The following is a 20,892-nucleotide window of genomic DNA, read 5'->3' as shown; positions in this document are numbered from 1 at the left end:
TTTTCTGGCTCCTTTCCTAACTCATCCTACCCTTAACATATTGGTGTGCCCCAGGGCTTTGTCCTGGGTTCCATCCTCTTTTCTATTTCTACTCTCTCCCTGGGTTATCTCAGCCAGTTCTACGGCTTTTAACACTGTCCATAAGTCAACAGCTCCCAAATTTATTTCTCTAGGCTAGTCTTCTCTCTAGAACTCTAGACCTATATATCTCATTGCTTGGCTGCTCCACATGGATGTCTAATAGACATCTAAAACTGAGTATGACCAAAACAGAACTCTTGGTAAAACAGAACTCCCCATCTTGGCAAACAGTACTTATTCTTAATTCCTCTCTTTGCCTCTCTATCCACCTCCAATTGAACGGCAAGTCTTGTCAGCTACAGCTCCAAAATATAACCCAAACTCATCCACTTTTCACTATCTCCACAATTACTATCCCAGTCCACATCACCATCATCTCTCACCTTGATTATTTTAAGAGCTTTCTAACTGATTTCCCTGCTTCTATTCTTTCCTGGTCTAGTCTTTACACAGCAGCCAATGGTTTCTTAAAAGATAAATCAGATCATGGTCACTCTCCTGTTTAAAATCTCCAACGCTTCCCTTTGTACTGTGAAACAACTTCAAGCTTCCTATCTTTGCTTACAGGTCCTGCATAAAGTGGCTCCAGGCCACCTCCCTGACTCCATCTCATACAACCCCACCTCTTGCCCCTGTGCTCCAGCCACAGGCCTTCGTTCACTACCTCTAACACTCTGAGCCTGCTCTCACCTTGTTAAGGCTGTTCCCTCTGCTTGGAATGCTCTTTCCCCTGATGTTCCTATGGCCAGCTCCTTCTTGTACCTGACATCTTAGCTTAATTCTCATCTTCTCAGAGGTCTACCTATCCTGAGTGCTCAATCTAAAGTAGTCTACTACATGATAGATGCTGCTAACTCATCCCGTTTAAATTTTCTTCATTGTATCTCCCATTATCTAATGGTCTTCTTGTTTCCTTAATTATTCATTTATCATCTTTTTTCTCTAACTTTAATGTATCATGAAAGTAGGGACCTTGCCTTGCCTGGCACACAGTTAGAGCCCAAAAGCATGCACACATGCTCTGTGACAGCACTGAAGACAGATTTCCTCCTGCCCTCCTGTGTAGGACCCCCCTGGCTCACCAAAGACATGGGGCACTTCTCCAGCTCCTCCTCATTCTTGATCTGAACATCTGCGATGGAGATGTACTTGTGCTGGTAAAGATAAGATATCAACAAGGGGCTGAGGGCCTCAATCACATGTGTACCAGCCTCTTGATTAACTTCCCCAATGACACGGAAATGTCCTGTTTATGGGTCTGTCGCCCCAAATAGACCATGAACTCTTTAAAAGCAGGAGTCTTATTCACTTTTGCATCATTAATACCGAGCAAAGTGCTTCATGTACAGTGTTTCTGTTTATTCCATATTTGTTGAAGAGCAGCAAATACCTAAGCATTTACCTTCAACCAAAGTGCAAGAGGAAGCCAAGATCAGGCCCTTGCCTCTGGACCACTGCCTTGAGAGTTTTGCTGCATGTGTGTGCTATGTGTGCATGGAGTGATGATGACAGGGTTGGGGAGAGTTCAAGATCTGTGCAAGAGATGACTACTCTTATTCTTTGTGTTCACAAACACTTTGGATGTAGAGCAGACTGCTACTCAATCTTGGGCCTTTGGAAGTTCGTGGCACTATAGGTAGAGGGAAGTGAGAGGAAAGGAAGTGAGGAGTGGGAAGAGAGAGGAAAGAGTGGGAGGAGGCAAAAGGAATGCGAGGAAAAAGGTAAGACATTTTCATCTATCTGAATGTAGGAAACTGGGGAAGTAGGGAGAGATCTGATTTTTTCCTCTTTGGCCAAAATGCCTGCAGGGGAAATATAGAATAATAAATTCAGAATGTGTCTGTAAAAGAGCCCTAGCCAATACCCAGGACCCCGGTAATCTAACTTGCCTTGATGGTTCCCTATCCCTGAAGATTGAGAGCCCACCCTGGTCACCTGCTTTAGGGTCTTCACACTCTCGTGGATTGGCCTGGGTAATCCAACCAAGGTATCTGTGTCCCTGTGAAACATAAAACACACCAGATCATAAGCATCAAAAGTATAGAGAACTACTGATACCCCCTGGAGTTACATGGACCATGCCACTTTCAACATCTGGTATCCTGGATCTTTTTCTGCAAGCTTCTCGGTCCTCCATTATTGCTTCAGGACACAAAAAGAACAATGGTACAGAAGTGTTCCTGAAAATTAGAATTTCTGTATAGTCATTTGGGGACTCACTTTGGGAGTGGTAGGTTTCTACTTAAAAGGGCATGTAGCCCAACGACACTTTTGACAGTGAAATATCAGTAACAATGCCTTCTCAGGTTTTATAGAGGCCAGTGGGAAGGATTCATGAGGCTGGGAAAATGGAGGAAGACTGGATCTGTTCTGACCGTGTTGCTTCTTCACAGAATTCTGGCCTATTAGAGCAGGATGGGCCCCTAGGGACCATCTAATCCAAAACTCTCATGAGAAAACTGAAGCCCAAGAAGGAAATGACTTATTGCTCAAGGTCCTACACCTGACGAAGAACACAAAAGGAAACTGGAAGGAAAAATTCCATGGCAGTAGTGGTCCCTGGGAGTTGCCCATGGCCTAGTGGCTCTAGGTTGCATCATGACTACAGGCAACATTTCTGATTCCAAGCGACCTGCTCCTCTGGCCTCCTAAAAACCACTTTATAGCCAGTTCTGACCATTCAGTCACTTACTGCCCCAGAGTGAATCCGATGAACTTGTTCCTGCTCATCTCCAAGAAGTGTTCAATGTCCTTCTGTCTGAGAGGATGGTGGACAGACAAATCCCAGAAAAGGAAAGAAAAGAAAACCTTCAGACAGAGAACCTTTCTGGGCTCCTACCCCTCCGATTGGAGGATTAGAAGCAGTGGGGGAAGACAGCAGCCAACAGAGGGAACTTCAAACCCAGCTATTCTGACTTCTAGCCCAGCTTGTTAAGACTTGAATACATAAACCACCCCACCCTGGGCCTTCAGTGATTGTAACCTCAAAGCTCAGGCCCCTGGTGTTATCAAACCTACCTGACCTTTGGGGCCCAGGGCAGGCCCTTGGGAAAGGCCACCCGTTCAGCAGAGAGTAGGGCCTGTGAGGGTGGAGGTGGCACCAAAGGGTCCTGCTCCAGTAGGTCTAACTCTCCATCCAAAGTTCGTTCTCCATCGCCAGCAGACTCCTCTTCTTCCTCTGTGGCTGGTTCCTCAGTCTTAAAGAGATCTCTTTCGTTGTAGATGTCCAGGCTGTCCTGCTTAGTGAGGAGTTGCTGGGGGGAGGGGCGGGGTGGGAGGTGCGGAGAGAAGGTGTGCAGAGATCTCACCCTGAGCTTCCCTGTCTGAGGCCACCCTCTACCCACAGGCTGCTAGACTTCAAGAAACATGGAGTAACAACCTAGCTCTTGTGAGAATATTCCCTTCCCCACCTCAACCCTAGTGTCCCCACCAAGCCCAATTCCAGGAAAAGCAGCTCTCAGGCAACCATGCCAATGATCAGGGAACAGATGACAGATAATCCCAAAGTCATAGTTACTTAACTTTTAGAAAGCACTGATGCCTCTTTTTTTTGCCAGCACTTTCCTTCCTAATTATGCTCTGCTTAGGTGAACATTCAATTAGTGTGCCTTCTATGAGAATACACCAGCTGGCTGACTGAGGAAGAGGAGGACAGAAGCTTGCTGCTAGGCAGAGGGAAGCAAGTTTGGAATTTTAAATCTTGTTGCAGAAAAAAAAAAGACTGGACAGAAATAAGCCAAAAAGTTAACAGTGACTGCCTTTAGTTGTTAAGCTTGTGGGTGATTTTTTTTCTCCCTTCTTCACATTTTTATATTTGTTTCCAAATTTTCTATAATGAGTAAGCATTACTTTATAAAACAAAAAATAAAGGTTAAAAAAATCACATTGCAGATTATGTAGACTAGATTACTGAGTGTGACTATTTGGTCCTGCCACCTATAGTTGGGGAACTCAGGTAGCTCAGGCTGGTGAGTTTGTGGCAGCACGGTCACGTCTCAGTGCAACTTGTCATTCTGACCTTTTCAGGGATGCAGACTATACCTAGAACCCTAACCAACCACCTCTGGTTCCAGGGCCAGACAAAAGCATGGCTGGCTCAGAGTAAAACTTCTTGCTGCCAAGAAATGATCAAGTGCCTCACTGAAGGCACATGGATTTGCTGGGAGCCCTGTTCAGGTGCTCTGGGTCCCTATCGCCAGGATTATACCCTAACTGTTGTTCAGGATGCTAGGGAACTCCAGGCACTAAGCCAGTGACCCTGTAGCAAGATATAGATTATGATGTGATATCACAATGTAACATCACGATAGCCCAGCAGCCCAGTCAGGGCTGGGGGACAGAGGCCATAGTGTAGACTCCAAGGTTTCAGTTTGGTCACAGGGCCAACCAGGGGTAGGACGAGCTGGGTCATTTTACTGCCCTTTCCTACCATATCCAGAGTAGCTTAGAATCTTGATTTCTGGCCAGTCAGTGTCACAATACCACTGTCTGATTTAGTCCATACCCTTCGAGAACCGCGGCGGCCTCGCAGCTTAGAGGGTAGTGGTGCCAGCTGTGACTCCCCCAGGTCAAGAGTGTAAGAGGGTGGAGAGGCGGCACGCATGCTCTTCACCACCTGGATACTGTCCTCAGCCAGTGGAGGCAGGCCCAATTCTGCTCGCTTCTGTACTTTGAGAGCCTGCAGATGCTCAAATCCACCGAGTGTAAACTAAAGGTTAAATGGAAAAAGGGCAGAAAAGAGAGAGGAAGGGAGGGAAGTCAGAGAGAGCAAGGTCCGGGAAACACGGATAGAGAGGAAGAGCCACCACCTCCAGTCCCCTGGGACCCCCTTCTTAATTAAGAAGTAATAAAACAGGAAGGGGTAAATGTGTTTACTATCCTCAGTCTGAGGAGCTCAGGGGTCTGGATAAAGCATTATTTACTGACTCAGGACTGGAAACGTCACCAGAAATCAGGAAAGGGACTTTTGGGGGCCTCCACTGAAAAAGCAGGAAACTGTGTCCCCTTTTTAAGGAGTACATCCAGATGCTATAAACCCCCAGAATCACTCAATTTCCTCTGTAGTCAAGAGGTAGTTCCCCTATGAGGTCTGCCCTGGAGGGTATGTTGTTCAGCCAGTCCTGTGGGGTGGGAGCCAGAGATGAAGGATCAGATTGAATAATTAGTAACAACTGCAACCAAACACTTACAAGGACTTAGTTTTTTTAAAGCAAATCCTCTGTTTATCCAGATGGAGGGCAGGCACTAATCCCCACATTTTATAGCTAGAGAAGTTGAGGCACGGAGAGTTGCCCAACGTTCAGTGGTATCAGCAAAGGCCAGACTCTCAGCCAGTACTCCCTTCTGTGAAATGTCAGCTCTATCAGGGTAAGGGGCAATGACACCCCAACTCACAGAGTGGCATCCCCCGCCAGTCCAACAGAAACAGGTAATCTGCTCTGACACAGAACATCTGATTTCTCTAGAATAGCCTTGTTGCCCCTCCATTGGCTAATAGCTGCCCTATGCTTCCGCTTAGCTCCAGCCTCCTGAAATCAGACTAGAAGAAACTGAGGTGGCAGAGGGCACTTCTGATCTGATGAGATGGGAGCAGGGAGAATCAACCACTCACCATGACTACCTTCCAGAGCAGAAGCAAGACCTTTTTTATGGGAAAGTGGGGAGCCAGGCCACTGCAGAACTTGGTAACCATGGAGAAAAGCAGAAGGGCAAAAGGCTCCTCATTATGCACGGAAAAGCCTGGGGGGTGTGGAGAGAGGCAAGTGAGAAAGTGAGGATGAGGTAGCTGAAACCCTGCCCCTGTAACCCTGATTCTGGACACACTGAGAAAGGCACTCACCTCCCCCGAAGAATTTGAGTACTTGGTCCTTAGAAGGAGGCTTAGAGAGCCCCCAGAGGGAAGCCTCTCAAGGGTAGGAAGGGAGGCCATGGAGGTAAAATGGCTTAGCTCCCAAAGCTTGGGAGTGGATGCCAAACTACAAATAACAGTAATAAAGATGTAATAAAGATACTTTATTACCGAAGGACTCAATGCATTTTGTGGATCACAACTCAGTTTCCCACATCAACGAATATATTTTAAAAATCACATAGGCCTTCATATCTTATCCCTGTCTGATGACAACACCAACTTATATTTTCAAGGTGATTCAACTCATTTTTTCATGTGGAATTTGTGATGGAATGAGAAAGGGATGGCTATCCCCATTTAAACCAAGGAAACAAAAGGATAGAGAAGACATATGACTGGTCCTAGTCCATAGATACAGGGGCAATCAAGCCAGGCCCTCATGCCTGCCATATAGTAACTCTGTCCTAAAAGAAAAGATATTAATTCTAAAAAAAAAAGAGAAAGTCTGTCTGTCTCTCCTAGGCAGATGCCATACTTCCTCTCCACCATCAGCACCCCAATCCCCACTCTTTCTTAGATGCCCCTTCTTACTCAATTCACTGCGGAAGGTCTCCCGGGCTGTCCTCCACCCGCAGGAGTCTGTCTCCCGCTCCAGGCGGATATTTTCCACCATGAGGTACATGACACTCAGCAGCACCCTGGGGTTATAGAAGGGTCACAAGAAGTTCCTAAGGCAGCTCCCAGGCTGTAGTCAGAGACCTCAGGGATGGTCTCTGTGGGAGCCCACCCTAGTGGAATTAGCAACTTCTAGTGGTCTGGGTGCATCATGATTTGGGCAAAGGGTAACCCACTGCTAACCATCCCCTGTTCCAATCCCATGGCCAACCCCACTCACCGGAGCTCTGTGCTATCAGCAATGGAGATGGCTGGTTTCCGAAGAGCACTGCTACAGGCCTGGCTGTTGCTGCCACAGGGAGGAGGGAAAGAATGGGAACCCATAAGGCCTCTTTACTCCCTGTGTTTCCACTTATCACACACACAAATACGAGTACCCGCCATTCCCTGGCTAGGTAGCTATAGAGAAATTGGTCCAAGGTAAAGGAGCCCATAGAATTCCTCTGTCACCTCAGCAAACCCTTATCTGTGGTGAAGACAGGCAAGGGCAGAGTGATATAACTCTGTGATGTAAACTCCTCTTGTAATCCCCACTGTGCCTAACACTGTGCTAGACACAAAAGAGATGTTAAGCAATACTTGATGAATAATAAACAGAATTCACCCTATCTAAAACTCCTGGGTGATAGACATGAGACAAAATGAGGGGTCACTATAGTGGTAGCAGCAGATAAGGCCACCTCTAGAGCTACAACCCATGACGGAAAGAATTGGGCACAGTGACAGGAATTGGTCCTGTCCCTCTTGGGTCATGTTCTCAGGCAGAACAGTTTCCCTCATAGATTCCAGAGTTAGGCTGAGCTGAGGTGTTTGGATAAAAAGGGAACCCACCCAGCATAGGCCCCTGAAGCCCAGGATTGAAGCTGCAAGTGGGACAGAAGCTGTTGCTGAGCTCAACCTCAGGCAGGAGGACAGAATATCAAAGAGCATGGCTAGATGGAGGGGAACTGTCAGTGAGCTTTGGCCTGAGGTGTGAATAGACCCAGCTCCCACAGAGGTCTCTAGTGAGGAACCAGCATAGGACATGAGGTACCCTTCAAGGAAGGGGCTGTCTAGGCCAGCCCTCCCCTAAGGCTTCTCACTCGATTTCCATGTGGAGTAGCTCCAGGAAGGCCGAGAAGGTCCCCATCTGATAGAGCAGGAAGCAGTTGTACCTGGACCAGTGTAGCACATCGACCTCTGAATCACATTCCCCAAAAGTGCCTAAAGGACCAGACAGTGCCATAAGGGTTGAGGGATAGGGGAATATCCTGGTTCCTTCCACCCTGCCCCAGGATCTTAAGATTATCTTCCAACACCCTGCCCAATAATTAAGCTGACAAAGGTAGGGCAAGGGCTTCCCAGAACTTCCTGGAATGAGGTAGGGGAGATGAGAGGCAGTCTCCAGGTTAGGTCCAACGTGCTCGTCGCTGGCTTGTCTTAAGTTTGAGTTCCCTGAGAAGCAGATCTAGGAGATAAGGATTCAAGGGCAAGTAGTTTATTTGGGAATTGATCCCAGGAACCATCAGTAAAGATGTGGGGAAGTGAGACAGGAAAGAGAAGGCAGCCAAGAGTTCAATCCCAGGTTGGTGGGAAGCTCTGGGAAACAGTATAAAACACACAACTCAGAATCATCCCATCCAAGACGGGTGTGGTAGTTGGGCTACTCATCCACTAATTCCTATCGTCACTGATGAGTGCTGCTTGACTAGGGAAGCACATTAATTCCCTAGCACTTCCTGGCTGCCCTATGTGGGCTGCAGAGAAAGCCCTTAGGCAAAAAGATGAAGGTACAGGTAGTTGGAAGTTGGTCAGAGTGCCAGTACCAAGAGACATGGTTGGGCACTGACTTGTTTGCTATAGTCTTCCCTTCACCCAATGTCCACTCTTTCCTCTCCCTTTATGATTTTCTTTTACAGTTTTTTAGCTCCTGACTAGTTGGTTCTGCCAACAGTCCTCTTACTTATGGTCTCAGGGCTTATTTTTACTATTCTAGCTAGGATATCTTATTTCTCTTTCCAACACCTGGTTAATAGGTCTCTTCTGGGAAGCTTTCCTCAATTAATCTCATTGAGTTCTGATCATCTCCAAATTATTCACAGCATCCACTCCTTTTACTCTGTTGGCTTGAACCTTCTGAATACCAACAGGAAACAACGCAGAGGGTCCATGTGTGAACCTGTGGCACCCCCCTGCCTCCCCTCAGTGTCAGGGCGAGGCCACAGCTGATGAAAGAAGCCTTCAAGCTCAGCTGGTGGTATATCGTCAGCTCTGGCGCATTGACCCTCTTGCTAGTCTCCACATATGATTACAGCCCAGGTTAAGGAAAAAGGAACCCTATAAGAAATCCTGGCATGCCTGGTAAGATAAAGACTGATTCCAAGGGATCCAGAACAGTACCCACCACCATCTCCTTATCTTCCTCATAAGCACTACGTTACTCTTGGCCTATGAGAAGATCTGTCCTTGAGAGGCAGGGACCTTGCTTTCCCAGCATGGCTTGCCCCATCCTAGTCTTTTTTTTTTTTTTTTTTGTGAGGAAGATCAGCCCTGAGCTAGCATCTATGCTAACCCTCCTCTTTTTTGCTGAGGAAGACCAGCTCTGAGCTAACATCTATTGCCAATCCTCCTCGTTTTTTTTTTCCTTCCCCCCAAAGCCCCAGTAGATAGTTGTACATCCTTCTAGTTGCTGTATGTGGGACGCAGCCTCAGCATGGGCAGAGAAGCGGTGCGTCGGTGCGCCCCTGGGATCCGAACCCGGGCCGCCAGTAGCAAAGCACGCGCACTTAACTGCTAAGCCATGGGGGTGGCCCAGCCTCATCCTAGTCTTGATAACACCATTTCTCTCACTAGTTTCCACCCCTCCCAAGTTGGCAAAGGTGGTCACTCACCTTGCGCCAAGTAGAGAACAGCCCGGGCCACCTTCAGTCGCCGATCCCTACTGACCACCTCCAGCCGGTCCAGGAGTCCCATCACATAGGTCTTCTGGGCATCTTCCTCCAACTCCAGCCACTCCTTGCCCTGCACTGGGGACAGAGGCCATATAGATCTAGTATCAGCTGCTGTCTCCCCTTCCTGGAAAGGCTCCTGATAGCATATCCACCTCTGATCTCAGCCCCCAACAAATTCTTCTCTTCAAAAGCTTTCCTTATTTAGCTGAGAAAGAATAAGGGATAGAAAAAGTAAAGGATCCAAAATATTTTGGCCCAAACCCACTCTGCAGCCTCATCTTCCTCCACATCCCCTCCATCTTCCATACACAGCCTATACTGTCCAATCTCTCTGCCTTTCCTCAAGGAGTTCCTTGTCTCCCTACATATCCAATTCCTATTCATCATTACATCATTAATTGAATGAAAATTCATCCTTCAATTTTCCAATAGAAAATTACCTCTTTCCCACTAATGCTCCAGCCAGAAGCTGTCTCCCCAAGATACTTTTTACTTCTCTTATTATGCTTATTACATTTTCCTCTTGGCCTCAGCTAGTTTAGTGATGCACACAGCTCCCCTCTGCTACCGGACTTTAATCTCTTTGAAGATACTGCAAATTCACCTTCATCCCTACCTCCTGCATCTCTGGCACAAAGCACGTACTCACCACACATTTGTTGAGTTGAAACTTGAATTACCACTAACCAAATAAGGAAACAGAGGTCTGAGAGGATCACAGTGTGGGCACATGAAATTATTATTAGATGCTATTGGGAGTGAGGCAGAGTTGGAGGCAGGGGTTGAACATTAAGGTCAAGGACTAGGCTAGACACAGGGTTCTACCAGGCAGTAGGGCACTTGCCCAACCCCACCTCCCTATCCCTTTGCTCTCTTGGCCCTTTACATCAGGGAAAGGGACCCAGCTCAGGCTTCTCTTGCTTCCACTCCATGGCCTCTCCACTTGAGGTATAGGAAACTCTGTGTCCCACATGCAAGAAGGGATAGAGAAGTTATACGGTTATGGAGAGGATGAAGAAGGATCATACTTTGTTTTAGGCTTTTTCTAGATCAGGTTGGGATATCATGGAGCGAAAAAGTATGTCTCTATGTATAAGGATCTGGGATCACCTTGAGTCTTGAAATCTTCTTCAAAGCACCTCCTGTTAGTGGTGAATTCCAGGTTTTCAGTGTAGCTATACAATTCTGTTGCAGGAAAGATAGGACAGAGTCATAAACATTCAGCAGACCCTTACGGAAGGGGCTTGGGGTGGAGAGGGTGGCATGAAAGTGCTAAAGCTTCCAACACATTCCTGTGTCCAAGTCAACTCAGAGCCAGCTTCCTCCCTTTCGGAGCAGTTAAAAATAGCCACTTGTGTTCCTGGGTGATTAAACCATCAAACCTGTCCTTCTCCTGCCAGCTGGCTGCTATAGCAGAGAAGTCAGACTTCGACATTTGGTGAGGCCCAGGAGGACAGTTGGAGCAGAGAGGGTTTAACATGATCATTCCTGTTTCTTAGGGTTGCAACCCCTTCTGCTTGTCAACCCAGACTGGGACTATCCTATCTCTAGAGAAGAGGAAGGCAACACAACTCCTGAAATTTAGAGGCAAGATTCTTGTGCTATTCAAGGAGTCAGGGTGAGGGCTGGAGTATGTGTTAGACAGCTCTTTGGAGCTAGTTCATTCTCTCCCTGCTGAGTTTCCTCGAAGGGTATAGAAGTTTAGGTTCCTGCCCATGGCCACCCAGGCAGAAGCAGCATCAAACCATGTAGAAGCAGCTATGGTTGCCAAAGGGCTGCCGGTAGCCCACAATAATCTAACTTCACTGACAGTAGCCTCTCAATACAAAATGCAGAGAGCTTATGAGAAATAAAAATGCCCTTTCACACACACACACACACACACACACACACACACACACTCCAGAACATCATACCAGTACCCTCATCTTACAGAGGATGAAGAACTGAAGTCAATAGGTGATAGAACAGATTTCCTCAAAACTCTGTTCCCTAACTGAGACCCTTGCTGGAAATTTAACTAGGTCACAAATAATTCACAAAGCAAGAGAAACTCACTTATGTTACAGCCAACTGTCTAATGGTTGAGAAACACCTTGTCTGGGAGCCAGGGCTTTTGAGTCTCGAGTTTCAGAATCCTGGAATGACCAGAAGCAAATCCCATCTCTGAATCTTAAATTCTTCATTCATTAGTGGGTAGCATGGATGCACATTTTTTAAGAGTACAAATCCAGTCAGAAAAGGGAGCAAGGCTCTTAGGTAGTAAAGTTTGTTTTTGTTTTTATTTTATTTTTAAATTTTAGATCATGAACTTTTATATACAGATAAATATAGAATACATATAAGACACCTGTGTATCTTCTACCCAGATTAAACAAACGTTAACACTTCTCATATTTGCTTCAGACATCTAAAGTCCCCTCTTCCTTCCCAGTCTATCTTATTCCCCTCTCTAGAGGTAACCACTACAATGAAATTGGTGTGTATGCTTCACATGCCTATTTTTATACTTTTACTACATATGTATGTGCCTGTAAACATATGATATTCTGTTTCAAAAGTTTTTATCCAAGCAGTATCATATTATATAAATTATTTTTTCTTAGAAACATTTTTTATTATATGTTTTTAAATAGTTTTCTACATGAAAAAGTGTGATCAACATATCCACAAAAAAAAATCCAGGGCTGGCCCAGTGGTGCAGCGGTTAAGTGTGCGCGTTCCGCTTCGGCAGCCTGAGGGTTCACAAGTTCAGATCCCGGGCGCCCACCGACGTACCGCTTGTCAAGCCATGCTGTGGTGGCGTCCCATATAAAGTGGAGGAAGATGGGCATGGATGTTAGCCCAGGGCCAATCTTCCTTGGCAAAAAGAGGAGGATTGGCATCTGATGTTAGCTCAGGGTTGACCTTCCTCACACACACACACACAAAAATCCATTCATTTAACTGACACTGTTCTCAATCAAGTATGTAACTAGACTTCCTAGAAACGACTTTTAGACTCGTGTGTTTAAGCAGTTTTTTGATATATGTATGAATTATTTTGTCACTGCTTTTCTCCCCTATGAACATTGTTTTTAATATTTATTGATATTGAAGCATATTGATATAGATCAATTATTTTAATGGCTCCACAGTAGCCTACTATACAGTACCCTACCATATTGATACACTACAGTTTATCCATTCTCTTATTAAGCTGCTTCAATTTTTCACAATGGCTGCAGTAAACATCTTTGTACATGTTTTCTTGTGCTCAAGCACTTCTTTAAAGTGTACATCTAGAATTGCTGGGTCATAATGTGTGCATCTTCGACTTCACTAGACATGACCAAACCGCTTTCCAATTTTATACTCTGCTCCCTCATGCCAAGCAGAGTATAAAAGTACTCATTTCTCTGCACCTTCATCAACCCCAGGCTTTTCAGTTTTGCAATCTGATGAATGTGAAATAATATTTCATATTTTAATTTGCTTTTCCTCATTTACTAATGTAGTTGAACATCTTTTCATATATTTATTGACCATATGGTTTTCTATTCTATGAATTCCTATTCATATTCTTTGATCACTTCTTTATTGGGTTGTCCATCTCTCTTTTTTTTCTCTCTTTCTCTCTCTATATATTCATATTCTGGATTCTAATCCTTTGTCGGTTATTAAACTTAGCTCTCTATTTCTGTCACTCATCACAAAATTTACTCCCTGTGCTTATTCACAAGAACTTCTTTAAAAATGTTTGTCTCTTTTCTCTGAAAAAGCATGTCTCAAAGTGTCACTTCCACATGACAGAATATTTAACTTTCACACCATCTCCACCCAAAGCTTGTTTATTAATAACTGGCATTCATAGCACGTGTAACATGGAAGCCCTTAATGTGAGATCACGTTTAGCCTAAGCTAAAAATCCAGCCAGAGAGAAACAGCCCAGCACTGAAAGAAGAATGGGATCACTTAACTCCAGCTCAGAAACATCCAAGCAGAGCTCCACTATGATGGATATAGCTGACATGTACAGCCTTGCTCAGGTGGTGAGTTGTCTATAATTTTTCGTCAGACATTGCTGAGACTTTAATAAGGGGCAGGTTGTTAGGGGAAGGGGGAAAGATGGAGGTCGAAGAAAAAAGGAGAGAGAGATGGAACGGGATAGAGAGGGAGAGGATAGCAGAAAGAAGGGGGCATGCAAAGATATGGGTGAAGAATGGAAAGAGAAAGAGGAGAAATGGGGAGAAGGTGAAGAGAAAACGGATCTGAGACTGCACCAAAAAAGAATAAAGAAGGGTGAGCAGAAAACAGTGATAGAACGAAAGAATGGAGAATACCATAGCTGAGGGAGAATTCACAGAAAGAAATGTGAAAGCAAACAAAGAGATATTTACCACTGGAGAGTGAAAAGAAGAAGGAATGTGGAGGACAGTCTTTATTCTCTAGCCACTTGTTGAGAACAGACAAGCTGCCAAGGGAGAGGCCTTCCTTCTCCTCTTGGCCATCCTTCCACTCTCCACAGATCCATCTAGCTCATACCTGATAACTCTGCTGCATGCCCATCTGCATCTCCATACTCAAATTCCAGAGTGGGGCAGTCCACAGAGCCCTGTAATGGAGAAATCTTTGTGGTAACTCAGGAAAAGGGTTGACAAAAAAAGATTATACCCTTATTTCATCTTCTTCCTCTCTTGGAGGCCAAGGTTAGATCAGGGAGGCAGCTAGGAGAGTCCCATCTGGGCCTTTCACCCAAGAAGCACCCTCCTCCAAGCCAAAATTTGAGGCTCAGTGCAGGGCAGGGACTGAAGATTCCTATATAGAATCAGAAACTCTGGGCAAAGGGCCAGGATCGTGAACAGATATAAAAGCTACAATCTATGCCCATATCTGATCTACATAAACACAGACCAGAAGAGCATCTAGTTAATCTCTGGAAAAATAAGATGGACAAAAACAAAAGAGGTGAACTGAATTCTAACTTCAGCTCTGTCATTAACCCACACTGTATGATTTTGGGCAAATCTCATTCTGTGGATCATAGTTTCTCATCTATAAAAAGAGGTCCTTCAGCTCTGATGTTCCACAACTTTAGGATTGTCAAATAAGGTAGCATTTCTACTCCAAGTTGTATTAAAGGGTAGATTTCCTACGATATTGTATGTATAAATTTATAACCCCATTTAAAAAATACTTTTTTGTGTGTGTGTGAGGAAGATCAGCACTGAGGTAACATCTGATGCCAATCCTCCTCTTTTTGCGGAGGAAGATTGGCCCCGAGCTAACATCCGTGCCCATCTTCCTCTACTTTACATGGGACGCCGCCACAGCATGGCTTGACAAGCGGTGCATCGGTGCGCGCCCAGGACCTGAACCGGCGAACTCCGGGCTGCCGCAGCGGAGTGCACACACTTAACCACTTGCACCACCAGGCTGGCCCCTAAAAAATAGTTTTAATATAACCCCATCTGCTAATCTCTTTAAGTATTTTGGGGTATTTTCTACCAGTATATATTAATATACATGAATTTTTAAAAATTTGAATCTCAGCTCTGTCACATCCTCTGTCACATATTATTATGTGATCTTGAGCAAGTTACTTAACCTCTGTGTGCCTCAGGATGGTAGAAAAAATATATTTGGTATTTGCCCCCACTGCCTATCCCCCACCTCCCCTTCCTGCTACAGAGCTCCTAAAACCTTTGGAATTTCCTAAGTGACAGGACTATCTATTATTCATAAGGAACCCCTATCAACTATACTTGAGTTTATGCTAATGAGGTGACTCAGTGTGAGCCCTTACAGAGTTTCAAAGGAGGGGCTGGCCCCACCTTCAAGGAAGGGAGGAGGCTGGAGATTGAGTTCCATCATGTGGCCAATGGTTCAATCAACCATGCCTAAGTAATGCAACTCCATATAAGAACTCTGAAACAACGAGGTTTGGGCACACCAACGTACTAGAAGGGTAATACCCGGAAGAGGGCATGGAAGCTCTGTACCACCCCAACCCCATACCTTGTCTTATGCCTCTCTTCATTTGGCTTTTCCTAAGTTATATCCTATATAATGAAATTATAATCAGAAGTACAGCACTTTTCTGAGTTCCGTGAGTTGTTCTAGCGAATTATGGAACCTGAGGTGGGGATCATGGTAACCCCTGAATTTGTAGTTGGCAAGGCGGAAGTATGGGTAGCCCGAGGACCCCACTTGTAGCTGGTGTCTGAAGTGGGGGAAGTCTTGTGGGACTGAACTCTTAACTTGTGGGGTCTGCGCTAACTACAGGTAGTGTCAGAACTGAACTGAACTGGTGTCAGGGAACTGCTGACATGCTCAGTTTTCTAATCTGTAAAATAAGGATAATTCATAGGGTCATTGTAAGGACTAAATGAGTTAATGTAGAAAAAGCAATTAGCACACCACCCAGCGCTTGGGAGCACTATGTAGGTAGTTACTCAGAATTTTACTTTACTTGGGGCCAGCCCAGTGGCGCAAGTGGTTAAGCATGCGCGCTCTGCTGCGGTGGCCCTGGGTTCGCTGGTTCGGATCATGGGCGCGCACCGACGCACCACTTGTCAAGCCATGCTGTGGCAGTGTCCCATATAAAGTAGAGGAAGATGGGTATGGATGTTAGCCCAGGGCCAGTCTTCCTCAGCAAAAAGAGAGGATTGGCAGATGTTAGCTCAGGGCCGATTTTCCTCACGAAAAAAAAAAAAAGAACTTTACTTACAATTTTAATATTATATTATAAAGGCATTTTTCTTATATCATTATGATATCACTTTAAACAGCTAAGTGGACAAATATCTATTGGTTTACTTAACCAGTTCTCTATTGTTGAACATTTAAGTTGTTTTTAATTTTTCTTTACCAAATGCATGAAGCTGTAACACATTTATAAATTGTTTCATATTTAGGATCTCTCCTAAGGAAAGATTCTTGTAAAGGGAAGTAATGTGGGCCAACCTGGTGGCACAGTGGTTAAGTGTGCGTGTTCTGCTTTGGCAGCTTGGCTCGGGGTTCGCAGGTTCGGATCTTAGGCGCAGACTTATGCACCACTTGTCAAGCCATGCTACGGCAGGCATCCCACATATAAAGTAGAGGAAGATGGGCACAGATGTTAGCCTAGGGCCAATCTTCCTTAGCAAAAAGAAGAGGATTGGCAACGGATGTTAGCTCAGGACTAATCTTCCTCACCACAAAAAAAAAGGGAATTAATGCATCAAAGCTTATGAATATTTGTATAGCTCTTCGTGACAAGTTGTTTTCCAAAACCACTTTATCAATTTATACTACCAACAAGGCAAATCATGTTTGAATCCACTATAGCAAAGATTTCCAAACTTCTGGATTACAGAGACCAGTAAAAAAAAAATAAAGGTGGGGGGAGAATGACATAAGGTTGTTGATGTTTTACTCTGGTAAGTAGATTTTAAAAACCTTTTTAAAATATATATATTTCAGGGGCCAGCCCAGTGGTATAGTGGTTAAGTTCACGTGCTCTGTTTCCATGGCCTGGGGTTCATGGGTTCGGATCCAGGGTGCTGACTTACATACGGCTCATCAAAAGCCATGCTGTGGCAGTGTCCCACATGCAAAATGGAGGAAGATTGGCACAGATGTTAGCTGAGTGTCAATCTTCCTCTCACACACACACAAAAATTTGGCTAAAAAATATATATTTCAAAAAAGAAAGAACAGTTTAATATCCCAAAATGGGAAGGACACAGTATCAGAATAAAAGAGTCATTAAAAGCAGTGTTTTTCAAACTTTTTTTTTTGGTGAGGAAGATTGGCCCTGAGCTGACATCTGTGCCCATCTTCCTCTATTTTGTATGTGGGATGCCACCACACCATGGCTTGATGAGCGGTGCGTAGGTCTGTGCCCAGGATCCAAACCTGCAAACCTCAGGCAGCTGAAGCAAAGCACACAAACTTAACCACTATGCCGCCTGGCCAGCCCCTCAAACTTTTTTGACTGTAAATCAAAGTAAAAATAAATTTTACATCATGTCCTAACATACACACAAAACTGCAACAAAAGTTTAATAAAGTAATATTTACCATTACTATATGCAATGTACTGATATTTTCTATTCCATTTCTTAAAAAAAAAGTTGGTCTCAACTCACAGGTTACCCTCCACAGTTTGAAAAAAACTGTTTTAAATTGCATACATCCTTTAAATTTAATGTATTGAACTACATTTTATGAAAAACTCACTTCAAAGCCCTGAATTTTCCTCATTTTGCCACAAACCAGTTAAAACTTTGTCAAGGACTTTGAGAACCAATTAAACCAGGGGATCTGGCTGAAAGAGGCCTGAGGTGAATCCTTTGGTTAGGTTAAGAATCTTTTTATTGGGGCCGGCCCTGTGGCTTAGCGGTTAGGTGTGCTCTGCTGCTGGTGGTCCGGGTTCGGATCCCGGGCGCGCACCGACGCACCGCTTCTCCAGCCATGCTGGGGCCGCGTCCCACATGCAGCAACTACAAGGATGTGCAGCTATGACATACAGCTATCTACTAGGGCTTTGGGGGAAAAAAATAAATAAATAAAATTATTTAAAAAAAAAGAATCTTTTTATTAAGCAAACAATTATTCTCTAGCTTCCTTTTTAGGCTAGGATGTTCATACACTAAACCATTGGGAGAGGGTAGGTCAACAGTGCCCCTATAAACAAGTGATGTACGAGGAGGCTCTCTTGACTTGTGCCAACAGTAATTCTCTTCCAGTAATTCTTTAGAAGCCCCAGAGAGGAAAGAAAACCATCACCCCTGAGGACTATCTTCCATAGGAAAGCAAAAGGGAGGGATGGAAGGAATAGCACACAGTCATCTGAGTCTGGCACCTGGGTGTTGTGGTGATAGGGGATGTGCTGACAGGTAAACGCAGCTCTCCTGCTGCAGTAGGGTGGAGGAAAGCTAATCTTTCCAGCCAGCCTTTTGGCAGGCCATGGGCCCAGATGGAGAGCATCACTGCAGTTCTTCATTTCCAAGCATGAAATGCAGCTGCAGACAATCAGGAGGTAAACTGCAGTGCAGGTGGAAAGCTATGAGTCTCTGGATACTGAACTCACTGGCAAAAGTAAAGTACAACCACAGCCTTTTCCTGAAGGAAGACGATAGGTAAGGAAAAGGCATCCTATTTCTGGAGTTTTAATTCCCCCAAAGAACATTTCATTCTGAAATTATTTTATTTACTTGCATATACCCTGTCTCTCCACCCTAACTAGAATGTTAGCTCCACAGGGCAAAGACCTTGCCTTGTTCACTGCTACATCCCTAGCACCTAAAACAGTGCTGGGCATATAGAAAGGACTTGATAATTGTTGAATTAATGAATGAGTCATCCCCCCCAAAAAAAAAACCATTTGAGCAAGAACAATGTCTCTATGGGGGAAGAAGGCACAGGGTGCCCTAAAAGGCCAGATTCATACTGAGGTAGGGAGGGAGATGATGTGGTGAATAGAACCCCGATCTAGCATGACAAGAGGGCTGAGCTCTGCCTCTGAAAAGTGATGTCACTTTGGGCCAGTCTTTTTACCTCCTCCTCTTCTCTCTTTTAAAAAATGGGATGGATTCCTACTCGTTTGTACCAAAATGGAAAGCATACATGAAACCCCTTGGGAAACTGTGACATACTATTCAAATGGTAAACTGTGGACTGGGACACCTAAGACCTGGCTTCTAGTACCAGCTCTGCCCCTTGATGATGATGATAATACAATACTAAGAGCTACCATGTATTGACCAATTACATGCACTGTGCCTGCACTGAATTTAACATTTTACATTCAATTATCGCATTTTGACCTTATCACAACCTTCTGAGGTAGATAGCATTAACCTCATTTTAAGGATGAAAAAACCGGGGAAAAGAGAGGTTTGGCAATTTGCCAAAAGTCCCAGAGAGCGTAAACGATAGGGCTGGGATTCAAAACCTGGTCTGAGTGACCCCAAAGCTTTGTACTCCTGGCCACTACGCCAGATGTATGATTTTGAACAAGTTACTTCTGTCTCTTTTACTTCCATCAAAGAAAGGGCTAAAACCAGATGATCCCTACAGACCCTTCCACACCTGACACTTTGTCGTCTATTCTGATCCCCACTCAGATCCACATCTACTCTTGGCTAGTTGATGGAAAGTGGCTGGATGAGGGAGTGGGGGAGTGACGATAATTCACTCCTTTCGTCTTCCTCGTTAGGATTTCTTTTCAGAAGAAGAGGAAGCGACCCAAACATTCATACTCCTATCCGTGGGTTTGTATGCTGGAACAGTTCCATCCACTCACTCCTGTACGGCCCCCGCCTGAATCCTGTCTCATGAACCCTTACAGGCGGGGGTCCCGATGTCCGCGGAAGGCGCTCCCTAAAGGACCTGCCAACACACAGGGACAGGAGCAGGGCAGAAGTCACGCGGCACATCTGGATCGGCTCCGCTGGACTCCTCGGGGCGGGAGGGCGCTGCCCCCGCGCCGGGCCGTCTTTACTGCGGCGGAGCCCCGGCCTCCCACCCCTCAGGCCAGCCCCTTAACCTCTCCGCGCCTGCTTCCTCCTCGGAAATCGGTGATACGAGTCCCCACTCCAAGGGGCTGCAACGATTAAGGGAGACAAATATCTGAAAAGTATCTGGTACGCTCGATCTCGCGCTACATCTTCGCGCCCCTAGAGGGGAGGCCAGAGGGCTAGAAAGCCCCGACCCGCGGCAGGAGACGGCCGGAGAGGGGTCAGCGGCTGCAGAGCCCCGGGTCCAGGCTGCGGCTGACCCCGCAGGCGCCAGTTCCGAGGAGTGGCCCGAGGAGCGCCGGGGGCTCCGGGCGGGGGACGGGGCCGAACCACCTCAGCCACCGCTGCCCGCCCGCGGGCGTCTCCCGGCGCCAACTGAAGCTCTCCGGGCTCCTCACCTCCGACTCCCGCCGCTGACTTCTGAACGCTTCCCGACCCTTAGGGGCCGCCGGCTTCCCTTTGCCATTGCCGTTGCCGTTGCCACTGGCGGGCGGGCTCCCGGCCCCGGGCGCCGCGAGGTCCTCCATGCAGCTCGGAGCCGCGGCTCCCCTCAGCGGCTCTACGCTCTCTGCCCGGGGCGACCCCTTCGCCGCGCGCCGGCGGCCAGACTCCGCCGCCTCCGCAGCTATTGGCTGCGACCGCTCCCCGCAGCCCCGCCTCGCGGCGCGATTGGCTGTTCGACCTCTCGGAGCGGGACTAGGAAGAGGTGGGGGCTCATTCAAGGGATTTTTTTTTTCTCCTTTTTTTCCCCCCCAAGTACTGCGGCGTTGCCGGTAGCAGTAGCCTCCTGGGTTGGCTACCGGCTCCACCTCCCGAATTCTGGGTCTTGAGCTCAGGCGGATTATTGATTTGCTTCTCACTCAGTGTCCCT

General features: G+C 46.0%; 1 protein-coding gene across 1 annotated transcript in view; it reads right to left on the bottom strand.

Moving 5' to 3' along the window:
• The window catches only part of STRIP2 (striatin interacting protein 2), a 43,412-nt gene extending 22,864 nt beyond the window's left edge, over positions 1-20,548 (bottom strand). Inside the window, exons 1-13 of the mRNA XM_058529788.1 lie at positions 20,420-20,548; positions 14,062-14,131; positions 10,648-10,722; positions 9,478-9,612; positions 7,690-7,810; positions 6,828-6,896; positions 6,524-6,630; positions 5,693-5,820; positions 4,586-4,789; positions 3,100-3,335; positions 2,774-2,839; positions 2,017-2,080; positions 1,164-1,235 (exon numbers count right to left, since the gene is read on the bottom strand). Of these exons, the coding sequence (XP_058385771.1) occupies positions 1,164-1,235; positions 2,017-2,080; positions 2,774-2,839; positions 3,100-3,335; positions 4,586-4,789; positions 5,693-5,820; positions 6,524-6,630; positions 6,828-6,896; positions 7,690-7,810; positions 9,478-9,612; positions 10,648-10,722; positions 14,062-14,131; positions 20,420-20,548 (1,476 nt within the window). The remainder of the gene's footprint in view (positions 1-1,163; positions 1,236-2,016; positions 2,081-2,773; positions 2,840-3,099; positions 3,336-4,585; positions 4,790-5,692; positions 5,821-6,523; positions 6,631-6,827; positions 6,897-7,689; positions 7,811-9,477; positions 9,613-10,647; positions 10,723-14,061; positions 14,132-20,419) is intronic.
• Between the last annotated feature and the right edge of the window lie 344 nt (positions 20,549-20,892).

This window comes from Diceros bicornis, chromosome 3, assembly GCF_020826845.1.
Source record: "Diceros bicornis minor isolate mBicDic1 chromosome 3, mDicBic1.mat.cur, whole genome shotgun sequence".
Classification (NCBI taxonomy): Eukaryota; Metazoa; Chordata; class Mammalia; order Perissodactyla; family Rhinocerotidae; genus Diceros; species Diceros bicornis.
The sequence above is the reverse complement of the archived record's forward strand: the minus strand, read 5'-3'. Positions and strand labels throughout refer to the sequence as shown.